The sequence below is a fragment of the Culex pipiens genome, chromosome 2 (assembly GCF_016801865.2).
Source record: "Culex pipiens pallens isolate TS chromosome 2, TS_CPP_V2, whole genome shotgun sequence".
NCBI lineage: Eukaryota > Metazoa > Arthropoda > Insecta > Diptera > Culicidae > Culex > Culex pipiens.
Genome location: NC_068938.1, coordinates 125,480,933 through 125,492,448, shown reverse-complemented (window position 1 = coordinate 125,492,448; position 11,516 = coordinate 125,480,933). Strand labels below are relative to the sequence as shown.

The following is an 11,516-nucleotide window of genomic DNA, read 5'->3' as shown; positions in this document are numbered from 1 at the left end:
TCGATGTTATCAACAACACTGCAATTCTTCGGTGTAATGCTATCTTGGCTCACGTTAGCTTAAAATTTAATTTGTAAAATCACATTTGTGTGCGATTCTCAAGAAATGTGCAAATCGATTTTTTATTACATCTTCTATGTAAATTTTGCATTCTTTCTGTCCAAATAACAGGACCATCCACAAACCACGTGGATATATTTATTTGTAGTTTCACTCCTACCTCCCCCTCGAAATTTTACGAAAATATTTTAAAATCAGTATTTTGAGAAGGGATTTTCTGATCGATTTCATGTCCTGCGCAAAGTTCTATGTTATGATCAGGACTATCCAGAATAAATTGTATAAACCCTTTAAACATATTTTTGCGAATTCGCTACCTTTTTCACAAAATTTCTTTCTAATCCCGGGCGTGCAAGACTTCAAGTTCATCATGGGGTTATTTGCTGCTTTGCCAAAAATAAAAAGAATGAAAAAAGAGTTGATACAATTTTATTACGTAACGCGAAAAATCGGACTTTTAGACCCCCTCCCCCCCCCCTCGTAACAAAATTTCCTTACAAATTTTAAAAATTTTGTATGGAGCGTAACACGGCCTCCGACCCCCCCTCCCCCCCTACTGCGTTACGTAATAAAAGAACGCTCCCTTAACACTGATAACCATGATAATTTGTCAAAAGCATGCCCACTGCCTCCAAATTGCCTATTCCATAATTTTGGGATGTTATAGTACCTCCCACAATTGTGGAACACCTGTAATTAACTGATATTTTCAAAGTTATCAGATCATGTATAAAACATCATTAAGCTTGAGTTTCATTGGTTCTAATGTGTGAAGTCATTGTTTTGTTAAAAATATTTGTAGATTTCAAGGGTCAATGCTTTTCTTTAAAAACGTTATTTAACTCACCTTAAGGTGGTTGGTGCCTTCTTCACATTTATGTTGTATTTTAGGTTGTATGTACAAATTAATTTAAGAGTTTTTTTATCTCTTTATTTTTTTTTCATTTTATTTTTTTATAATTATTGTTTTTACCAGAACAGCAATTTTCAATCTCGTTTTCAATTCTTTTTTTTACGAACTTTCCAAAATACTGGAGAAAAGGGGGGGCTGTAATTGAATTTAAAAGTGCTGATATGCCAACATTAGGTGCACGATGGAATTGCATGCTGCTCCCCTAGTCTTAGTAAACAATGTCTTATAAGCTGTATATTTCAGTTAAAAGTTCGTGTAAATCTTTTTCGAGACAAAATGATGTATTCAGCAACATAATTAATACAGACTTTTTCCAGAAGAGACGCAGACACTGTTTAAGCAATGCATTGTGGCAACCGGGCGATATGCATGCTGCGCGACTCTCGCGCGTAAGAAAAAAGACCCGGCCTTTGAGGTTATGCAGAAAATCACCCTTTTTTGCAGCTACAAAAAAACTTTTTCATGGCATAACTTTCAAAGTACTTCACTGCCGTTCTACGCATAACTGTCCCATGTCATTTTTGGACGATTTTGACTTTTTATCATTTTTAAACTTAGTTTTACGTATACTTTCAGAAAAACACATAAAATCTAGTACTTTGTTAGGAAACTCACCAAAATCAACACCAAGTCTGTTTGTCCCATCGTTGAACTTCTACGCATAATTGTCCCACCAAGTATTTTCTATCACGAAATCATGAATTTTACGAAGTATTTCATTTTGTTTACCTGTTTACCTTCGAGAGGATTACAAATAAGGGCGATAAAATGTTAACCGGGGTGATTAGGGACATACAGGGCGAATAGAGACCTACGGGACAATTATGCGTAGAAAAACAGAAATCGATCGATAAATTTCAATCGCGTTTTTCTCAGATGCACTTTTTTGAACATGGGACAATTATGCGTAGAACGGCAGTTCACTAAACAGAATAAAATTTAATAGGGTCTTAGGGGACCCCAAAACGAACAGAATAAGGCGGATCCGGCCAAAATCGGTTCAGCCAGCTCTAAGATAATCGTGTGGAAAAAAGTCATGTCTACACACATCCCCACAGACATTTGCTCAGAATTTTAGTCGATAGGTATACGTGAAGGTATATCTAAGAGTTGTATTTAATAAGTCCATTTTTCGAGTGATTTTATAGCCTTGCCTCAGTGAGGTGAGGAAGGCAAAAATGATATAAAACGTAAAACATTACAATCGGTCGATACATCAATCGAAAGATCACAAGAAAAGCTTTCACATGAAGGTAAAAGTAAATCATTATATTCAACTACCGATTTTCTATGATTTTGTTTAACATTGGCCGATCTGTAACCTGTTCCGAATATGAGGGATGATCACTGTATGCGTTCTACACAATAAGCTCTTATTTTCAAAAGTTTTAATTCGATGTTCAATGATAAAAAATGAAACCTTTATTTTTTTTTTTAAGCACGAGTCGTACATTTATCAAACGAGGTTTTCCTAGTTGGATTAATGCGACGAGTGCTGGAAAAATCAACTTTTGCAACGAGATGTTTACAACCTTTTTTTGCAATACCGAAAAACGTTTTTTGAATGGAATCTTTGGCAAACATCCATTTGTGAAGTAAATTCACCGTTAAAAAAATAATATTGAAAAATGTTACTTTTTGAAACTTGTGCTGAAAAGTAGCACTTTAGTGTAGTGTATTAGTATATTTTTATGTTTGTTCTTCCTTCCTCGTAGAATCACTGGGTTAGGTTTTGGTGAACAAAAATGAAAAATAAAGAAATCAAATTATTCCCGGAATAAAAAAAACTGCTACAAAATCACATAAATTTATATAATCATAAAAACAAACGCTTGCAAAGTGACTAAATATGTTTATTTACCCATTTGCACCAAATTGAGGCAGTTCAAAATATTGATAACATTGATATTTGGTTCACCTGAATCTGATCTGTGTTTCCAAAATTTGTTTAAAATGTATGAATAAGGAACTCGAATTTTCGAAAAAAAATCGCAAACATTTTGTTTTCGTTAGAATTTAGATTTTTAAACTAATTGTAGTAAAACAACTGTACTAAGGTACAATGCATATAATAATATTTTTTTCATTGAAATGTTAAATCCATGGCTATTAATTTAAACTTTTAATTTGGCCAGAGGCAATGACCAGAAACGATGAAAAATATTTGCAACGGCCTAAACTGCTTTACCCAAACCGTTATCAGTCTCAAATTGTGGTCCCAGATAACATCTACATGCTCCAGATTGAAAATCAAAATCAAATTATTCGCTCTACAGCATTGCCTTGGCATTCTCGATTGCGAGATTCCTACTCGAAACTAAGTGTCCGAAGGCTTGATTGTTGAGGCAATTGCAAACCTCTTTTTACACCTTAGCTTCCATCCACCCCGGGATTCGAACTGACGACCTTTGGATTGTTGTCCAACTGCCTACCAGGGCCAATATTTACTTCCCGTCCGACGGAAAGCGTGATCAGACAAATCTCGTCTCGAAAAATGCTACCGGGACCTTCTGGGATTAAACCTAGGCCGACTGGGTGAGAGGCAACCACGCTTACCCCTACAACACGGGTCCCGGCTCCAGATTGAATTGAGTTGTAATCTGGATGGAACACATTTTAACTTGTGTTTCAATAAAATGCTAGTAGGGGAAATATGCCCATTCTAATCACTCTAAGCCGTTCGACCAATTCTCATCACTTTTCCGTTTCCGCTATTAAATCAACATTTTCAGATGTTTCAACAATGGAGAGTTGCTTGCTCACTTTTATTTGAGCTATTCATTAGGGTAGGGTAGTCATCAACGAGACACTTTTGGTTTTTAAACTTCAACGGTTTTTGTATTTTTTTCATTAGCATGTTTTAAAGAGCTTTTTGTTGCATTTTCTTTCTTTTAATGTGTTCTAACATTGACCAAAATATGAGATCGATCCGACCTCTACAGCCAGAGTTATTCAACTGTCTCATTGTAGACGCACTTGGCAGGAACAATGAGACAGGTGGGGAACAATGAGACACTCTACGAAAATCAATACTTTTCTAGTTAAACATCATATTTTGTATTGTTCCATTGCAGGTGACTTGCCTTGAACATTCTAAAGCAATTTTGCAAACCTGAAACTTCAAATAACAACAGTTATACTAAAAAGTATTTAAATTTTGTAAAATCCTTATATTTTACCAAATAACTTTATATTTTTGGTTAAATGAAGTTCAAACTCACTAAATATGCCAAAATTCACTTCCAATTCATGTTTTGAAAGATTTCCATAGATTTTGAAAAGTTTAATGAAGAAAAATCAAAGTGTCTCATTGTTACCCATGGGCTGAAATGAGTGGGGAACAATGAGACAGTCCTGGATTCTGGGTATATTTTAAATTTTGGCCAAACCTAATGAAAGGACATTGTAGCCCAACTAATGCCCTGTGAAATGACGAAAGAAATTTGGAGAAATATTAGTTTTTGTGTTAATGGCAGTCTATGAGCGAAAATGTAATTTTTAGTCATAATTTACTTTTACACCCCAGAATCAAACATGTATGAATAACTTTGCAAGGGAGCGTCCATAACCAAAGCCACTATTATGGCAGACGTGTATCTAGTAGACACACCTTTCCCCCAAATATGAGCCTGATTGGTTGAAACTACGTCTTGTGAGAGCCATTTTATCATTGTTCCCCGTGTCTCATTGATGACTACTCTACCCTACTTTGGAACAGTCAAAAACTCTTTATGAAAGCTGTAATTCATGATCAAAGTGCTGATAGGCCGATAATAGAAATAGGCTGAGAAAGGGTATAGTTCCCCTAGTTCCCTTAAGATTCAACTAATTGGGATGCTTCCCTTTTCATTTTTAAGCATTTTTTGAGCCCTTTCAGGAGTTTTTTTTAATTTGAAATTAAGTTCTGTCTTAGTTAGAGATGTTTTAGGATTTTTGAGTTTATTAAACGTTTAAAAATCCTCGTCGACTCGCTGTTACATTTTAAAATTAGTATGTTGCTTTAGTTGTTTAATTTCTGACCACATTATTAAAATATTATATCAATTTTAATATCACAAATAAAAAGTTGACTCCCTTTAATATCGACACTGTAACACAATTCATATTTTCTAAAACCATCAACATGCCACGTGAGACAAGACCGCACGTCATCGACAAATTGTCGATGTTCTTTTCGCCAACCTTTTATCGTGGCTTGCTTGGTTGGTTGCCCTTTGTTGATGGTTGTACTTTTGCAGCAGCAGCAAAAAAAAGTGCACAACCGGCGTTGCGACCCGGGAAGCAAAACTTGGCAGCACTTCCGTTTGTGCGGAAACTGTGTGTGTTTGTTGCAACGCATTTTTTCTCTAGATTTTTTTTTGCTGCTGAGCTTTTTGGAATGAGGAAAAGTATGCAAAACAAGAGACGCTAACAAGCGTGGAGAAAGACGGTTGCTGCTTGTTAAAATAACGATTTTTTGAAACATGATCTGGCATTTTTTTTTTGCGATGACATGACATGAAATAATTTTAACGAATATTTGAAATTCTTTGTTCTTATAGATAAATAGTTTTTTTCTTCATTTTATTAACGTGCATTTAATACGGTGAAAACATATTTCGCTGGGAACAGATATCAGATAAAAATAACGTTTACATGGACATTCGCCATTGGCCAGCTTTCAAATATATTTTTCTTTGTTTGAATTTTGGGTTAACCAAATTATTTCAAATTATTTCTTGTAAATTCTGCACAAATACTCACATATTTTTTCTTTCTCTCTTTACAGGTAAGTTGACATGACAGATTCATTTTGAGATGGTACAAAGTTCAATCAAATCAATGACTCGTAAGTTTTTGTAATTTAGTCTCAGATGGAATGTTTAAATTGAAAATTATATATTATGGGATAAATTGCTGAACTTTCAAATACCAAATTTCAAATATTATTTTTTTGAAAAGACATAAACTCGCAAATGTTTCCAGTTCTACCCTACATCCCCCTTCATAATTGAACACCAACGACAGCCACCAGGTCGCACGTTACCGTTGCGGAAATTGTGGGAAGTAGAACTTGTCAATCGTGGCGTATTAGCTAATAAATGCTAAATGTTTACGTCCACACCGGCTTAAGCTCGGAGCGTTAAGCAGTAGTAGTAGTAGAGCAGAAGAGTGAGCCGATTCAGAGCACAACAAGTGAGTCTGTGTGGTGAGAAACCGGAGAACTGCCCACGTCTATTGAGGTTGAGGGGGTACTCTGAGAAGTATCTGTGGATATGGGTCGAATGCAACCAGCCAACAGAATAAAGTAACTTGATAAAAGTCATGTTATTTGATACGCGAAGTGGCCTTACTTTTAAGTGAAACATTTGATCTTTCAATTGAGATCCCTCAATATTCATAGACTTTTTTTTTGCTCATCCTAAAAGCCGGTCTGATGTAATTTCTCTGCCAAACCCTGATTTGCATCAATGAAAGGCGAAGAAGCGTGGTGGCAGGAAAAAAAAGTAGAAATTTACAACATTAATAAACAACGCAAGAGTTGGCAACACCCGGCCCGTAAACGTGTTGTTCGTTACGTTGCTGTTTATATGACGATCGCCCAATATAATAATAAAATTTCAACGCCACCGCACGCCGCGAGTGGAAACTCTATTTTTGGCGATGTAGCCAGATTTGCAGCCAGAGCGAAATAAGCATTTCCTGTGAGGAGCAGACGTTCCATGTGTTTGTTAACCGGAGGATTTGAGTTGTAGAAGCAGAAGAAGAAGTATTCTTGCAGATCGGCGACATTAAACTACACCTACTTAATCGGATTGGATCGTGATTCCGAACCGAGAATTTTAAGAATCTCCTAGTTGACTGGCAAGATTGATTTCAGATGTAAAAGAGGAATTTAAAAATCATAACAATCATACAATTTCTATAAAAATATATTAAATTATTAAAACAAGTATTGAATTTTAAGTATCAGGAACTCAAGCAACTTCGGCTTTTCTAATGTATCAAATATATCAAGAATCTCTAACCAACTGTTTTAAGAACGATTGTCAGGTTACGACGGTGTAAACAACTTCATTTTAATAACCACAACCACATCAATGGCACTGACTTTGGTAACCTCTTTCCTTCCTGTCTCGATCAAATTCTTCATCTAACCTCCCTTCCAACCAGGTGTTGTGGCTTATGCACGGGGGATCATTTTCGTCTCACACATGCCGGTTTTGTCGCTCCATCGGCGACACGGTCACATACCTGCGGCGGAAGCTTTGATAATGAATTTTGTGGTTGCGAGGATCGCGTTACCAGTGACAGCTGGGAATGTCCGTAAGAAATCAAATTTGAGGCTGATATCGATTGAAAGAGGTTGTACTTTATTGCTGTATCACCTATACGAATCGACGATCTCCATCACACTGAAGTACGTCCCCACGATCAGTACAAACAGTCCAAACATAAACAGGACAAAGTTCTTGACCAGGTGCCACCTGAACAGTCCAAAGTCCCCCGTCGACCATCGGAAAACCACATCCAGCATAACCGGATAGATCACCACCAGAGTTCCACCGCCAATCGACCCTGCCAGTCCGACGAACGGTTCAATCTGGGGCGCCACGATCGCGACGGCCACCAGCACCAGCAGCACGTTGAACCGGATGGCCGCCTGGGCCCAGTTGGCCAACTTTGGGGGCACCCGGTCGGCGATCATGTGCCATGTGATCTCCATCGGTACGTAGTAGCTGAGTCCAAGCGAGAGCAGGATCGCGATTGCGGAGAGGAGACGCGTTGATTCGGCTAGACTGTTGAAGAAGTGGGCTTCGTTAGAGTTTGGATATATTGACTAGCTATGAAGTGATCTTACGCATTGTTGTTCGGGAGGTTCAGCGTAACGGATCCTTGGGTTTGATCACCAAACTGTGCATACCCGAAAAATCCAGTTACGCTGTACAGAACAGTCAAGATCCCAATCGACACGTTGTTGATCCCGCACCAGCTGGTAAAGTGCTGCGGATGCAGCATCTTGTTCTCGATCGGTAGTATGAACTCAATACCCTGTATCGCGAATATCACAGTGCTTACAAAGGATGGCAGTGAACTCCACTCTCCCCAGAGGGCGCGATCAACCAACGTTATCGGTTCCCTCAGGATAAAGTACAACGTAATGCCGATCGACGCGATCATTATCGCATTAGCAACGCCCGAAAATGGCACCAGGTACTTCAACTCACGAATCTGCGTGATCACGGCCACCGGAATCAACAACAGCAGCAGGTAAATCCTCGTGTCCAGCTCGACCTGCTGCTGGTTGATTACCACGTCACGCAGTGTCCGCGCGATGAAGATCAAGTACATGCAAAAGGCCAGGTAGCTTTGGATCAAGATCATCACGTCGACGTAGCGTCTGGAAGAGAGAGGGGGTTGGAGAAGGGAGGTTCAGATTGAAATGGGGGCCTAATGAGATGTCATTTCAAGGGAGTATTACGTTGCAAAGGTGGCAAGGGGTCGCAGACGGGGTGGCCCGTTGGTGAATACATCGGCGGCGGTCTCGGAGAATCCCAGCGATGGGATTTTGCTGCGTTTGCTGGCTTTGTGGGATGTGCTGACCTGGCGGTTATAAAACATATTTACATACATATTTGCACATGTAAGAAATCTCAAAAAAGGTCATATCTAAAGAATCTATTGATTTCTAATCTCAACAACCTGAATTTTAAATCAATTAGCTGAATGAATCTGAAGAAGCTTCATACTAAACTATTTCAAAATCTCAAAAAAATCAAAATCAGAAATTTTTAAACCCGCATATTTCAAGAACCTCAGAATTAAAAAAATAAAAATCATGTTATTTTATAGCAATTTCTTATCAACTTCAAGAAAACGTGGTGATAGCATTTTTACATAATTAGGTATCTTAAGAATTATTAAACATTTCGAGTTTACTCACCAGCAGATGGACACAGTGGGCGTAGATGATACAAATCGCAACCGTTCCAATTGCGCCAAACAGTAGGCCACCCTGCTTGAACGCCAGCGGCATCGCCATGATGCCGGTTCCAAGGCTTCCTTTGATCACGTGCAGCAATGTGCCAAATGTTCTAAAAATTGTTTGAATAATTAAAGTTTATTTTTTAACTTAATTTAAAAATAACATTTTGATACGAACGAGTTTGGCTTTTCCACATTCCGATGCTCAAATGGATTGTAGTCACTATCATCTTTGGACTCTTTGAACTCAGCATTCCTGAAATGCTTTAAAAGTGTCAAATTGTTCTAAAGGAGTCTCTTATTGTTAAAAATAAAACCTCTCCATCATCTGTATTGACTCCATGGCACGATCGCAACCTCGTAACCCTGCTGGTAAACTTCAACTGCCGTACATTGTGCAGGTTTGTTCTGATATTCGAAAAGATCTTCGAATAACTTACGCGGATAGTGATTTTTCTATTTTGCTGGGCTTTTATCCGTGTGTCATTGCAGTACCGCTGGTAAAGATCTACTCTATGACGCGTAATTGGTTAATCATACCGGTCGAGGGAAGTTCGCACGATCACGTACGTCACGTACACGAGATTGTTGAACGTAATTAGTTGGAAAACGTTCTTTATTGATTCTACCTGTACAAATCTACAATGTTCTTAATACTAGAGTACGTTCCAAATATCAGAACTAGCAATCCAAATACAAACAATACAATATTCTTAACCAGGTGCCACTTCATCCATCCAAACCCATCTGGCCACCGGAAGATCACATCCATGGCCACTGGGTACAACACCACCAGCGTTCCACTTCCAAACGATCCCACCAATCCAACAAATGGTTCGATCTCCGGCGCTCCAATTGCTACCGCAGCTAGCACTATCAGCACAGCGAACCGCATCCCAATCTGTGCCCAGTTGTGATACTTAACCTGAACCAGCTCCCCCAACTTGTGCCACATAATCTCCATCGGCACGTAATAGCTGAGTCCCAAGGTAAGCAGAACCGCGATCGCCGCCAACAAGCGGGTCGATTCGGCCAACCTGGAATGATTCCGAAACTTGGACATCCAAAAAGCTCTAGGGATACTCAACTTACGCATTCTCACTTGGGAGGTTCAACGTTACGGATCCTTGCGTCCGATCGCCGTACTGTGCGTACCCGAAGAATCCCATCACGATGTAGAGTGCGGTCAGGAAGGTGATCGCGATGTTGATCACTCCAAATCTGGCCAGAAAGTCCTCCGGATGCTTCATTTTGTTCTCGATCGGCAGGATGTATCGAATCCCTTGGATTGCGAACAGCACTGTGCTGTAAGTAGAAATCTTCCTGGCATATCTGTTGGATCTCAGTTGAGGATCACTAACTACCTAATAAACGACGGAAGCGTACTCCACTGTGGAAACATGTTGCGATCTTCGATCTCCAGCGGTTCACTTAGCACAAAGTACAGTACGATTCCGATCGCGGTAATCATGATCGCGTTCGCAAAGCCGGAAAACGGTACCAGATACTTTAGCTCTCGAACCTGCGTAATGACCACGGCGGGAATCAGTACCAGCAGGATGTAGATCCGGGTGTCCCAATCGATCTGTTGCTGGTTGTACAGGACGTCCTTGAGGGTTTTCGCTATGAAGACCAGATACAGGCAGAACGAGAGGAAGCTCTGGATCAGGATCATTACGTCGACGTAGCGGCTAAAAGCGGAAAGATCTTAAATCGTGTCAAAACCCATGATCTTAAGATTCTTACGTGGCCAACGTCGCCAACGGCCGAACCCCACGTGGACCATTGGAGAACACGGCTTCCGCCGTTTCCGAAAAGCCCAGCAGTGGAACTCTCTTGCGTTTGCTTGCTTTTAGCGATGTGCTGACCTGTGATGAGTTTCGAGATTTCTAGAGCAATCAATCACCGACTCGAAGTGGCACCACTTACCAGCAGGTGAACGCAGTGGGCGTAGATGGCGCAAATCGCAACCGTACCAACCGTGCCGAACAGTAGGCCGCCCTGCTTGAAGGCCAGCGGCATCGCCATGATGCCGGTGCCAAGGCTTCCTTTGATCACGTGCAGCAGGGTTCCGGTGGTTCTGGGGATTTTTTGTTCTCGTTAGATGATTTGAAAATATTGTTGTTTAGAGTTACTTACGAGTTTGGTTTGTCCACCACACGGTGCTCGAAAGGGTTGTATTCTGCATTCGATCTACAAGGATACGGCCAAATTTGATGCTTTGTCCATTTTGTATTTCTTCATTGAATTACCTGTGAAGTGTTTCCTCAGATGCCATTCTGGAAAAGTAAAACACAGTTCTATCCCCTTCTCCTTCGAAGCATCAGCTTCAACTGATAAACTGCGAAATTTGACCGATTTTTGTTACACAATAGCAGTCCCTAAACGGTTGCTTTTGAATGAAAAAATAGAAATCATTTATTCTCAGAATTGATACGAATGGTATCATGCAATTCAGTGTCGTCTATGGTTCTACCAGCAATCAATCGGGAAACGATTGTGGGCTGTCAATTTTTGATGGACTACGATTGATAGCGGAGCGCACGTTCACACGTGAGATATTCTGTTCTCAGTAATT

At 39.7% G+C, this 11,516-nt stretch overlaps 2 protein-coding genes across 2 annotated transcripts in view; both read right to left on the bottom strand.

The window, feature by feature from the left end:
* Positions 1–7,305: 7,305 nt before the first annotated feature.
* Positions 7,306–11,516, bottom strand: part of LOC120415005 (uncharacterized) — an 8,364-nt gene continuing 4,153 nt past the window's right edge. The window contains exons 7-17 of the mRNA XM_052706982.1: positions 10,868–11,018; positions 10,685–10,806; positions 10,303–10,629; positions 10,031–10,243; positions 9,682–9,975; positions 9,256–9,315; positions 9,117–9,194; positions 8,898–9,048; positions 8,436–8,557; positions 7,815–8,354; positions 7,306–7,752 (exon numbers count right to left, since the gene is read on the bottom strand). Of these exons, the coding sequence (XP_052562942.1) occupies positions 7,338–7,752; positions 7,815–8,354; positions 8,436–8,557; positions 8,898–9,048; positions 9,117–9,194; positions 9,256–9,315; positions 9,682–9,975; positions 10,031–10,243; positions 10,303–10,629; positions 10,685–10,806; positions 10,868–11,018 (2,473 nt within the window). The 3' untranslated portion in view covers positions 7,306–7,337. The remainder of the gene's footprint in view (positions 7,753–7,814; positions 8,355–8,435; positions 8,558–8,897; positions 9,049–9,116; positions 9,195–9,255; positions 9,316–9,681; positions 9,976–10,030; positions 10,244–10,302; positions 10,630–10,684; positions 10,807–10,867; positions 11,019–11,516) is intronic.
* On the bottom strand, positions 9,024–11,018 carry LOC120419927 (proton-coupled amino acid transporter-like protein CG1139). The gene is made up of 5 exons (XM_039582792.2): positions 10,868–11,018; positions 10,685–10,806; positions 10,303–10,629; positions 10,031–10,243; positions 9,024–9,975 (listed from the first exon to the last, which is right to left on the bottom strand). Exons 1-5 carry the CDS (start codon positions 10,964–10,966, stop codon positions 9,564–9,566), a joined length of 1,173 nt encoding a protein of 390 aa, XP_039438726.1. The 5' UTR covers positions 10,967–11,018; the 3' UTR covers positions 9,024–9,563.

Coding starts and splice junctions, on each gene's coding strand:
- LOC120419927 (XM_039582792.2), bottom strand. CDS start 10,966: ATGGCGATGCCGCTGGCCTTCAAGCAGGGCGGCCTACTGTTCGGCACG. Junction 10,244..10,302: donor ACGCTTCCGTCGTTTATTAG/GTAGTTAGTGAT, acceptor TTCTACTTACAG/CACAGTGCTGTTCGCAATCC. Junction 9,976..10,030: donor AACCTCCCAAGTGAGAATGC/GTAAGTTGAGTA, acceptor GAATCATTCCAG/GTTGGCCGAATCGACCCGCT.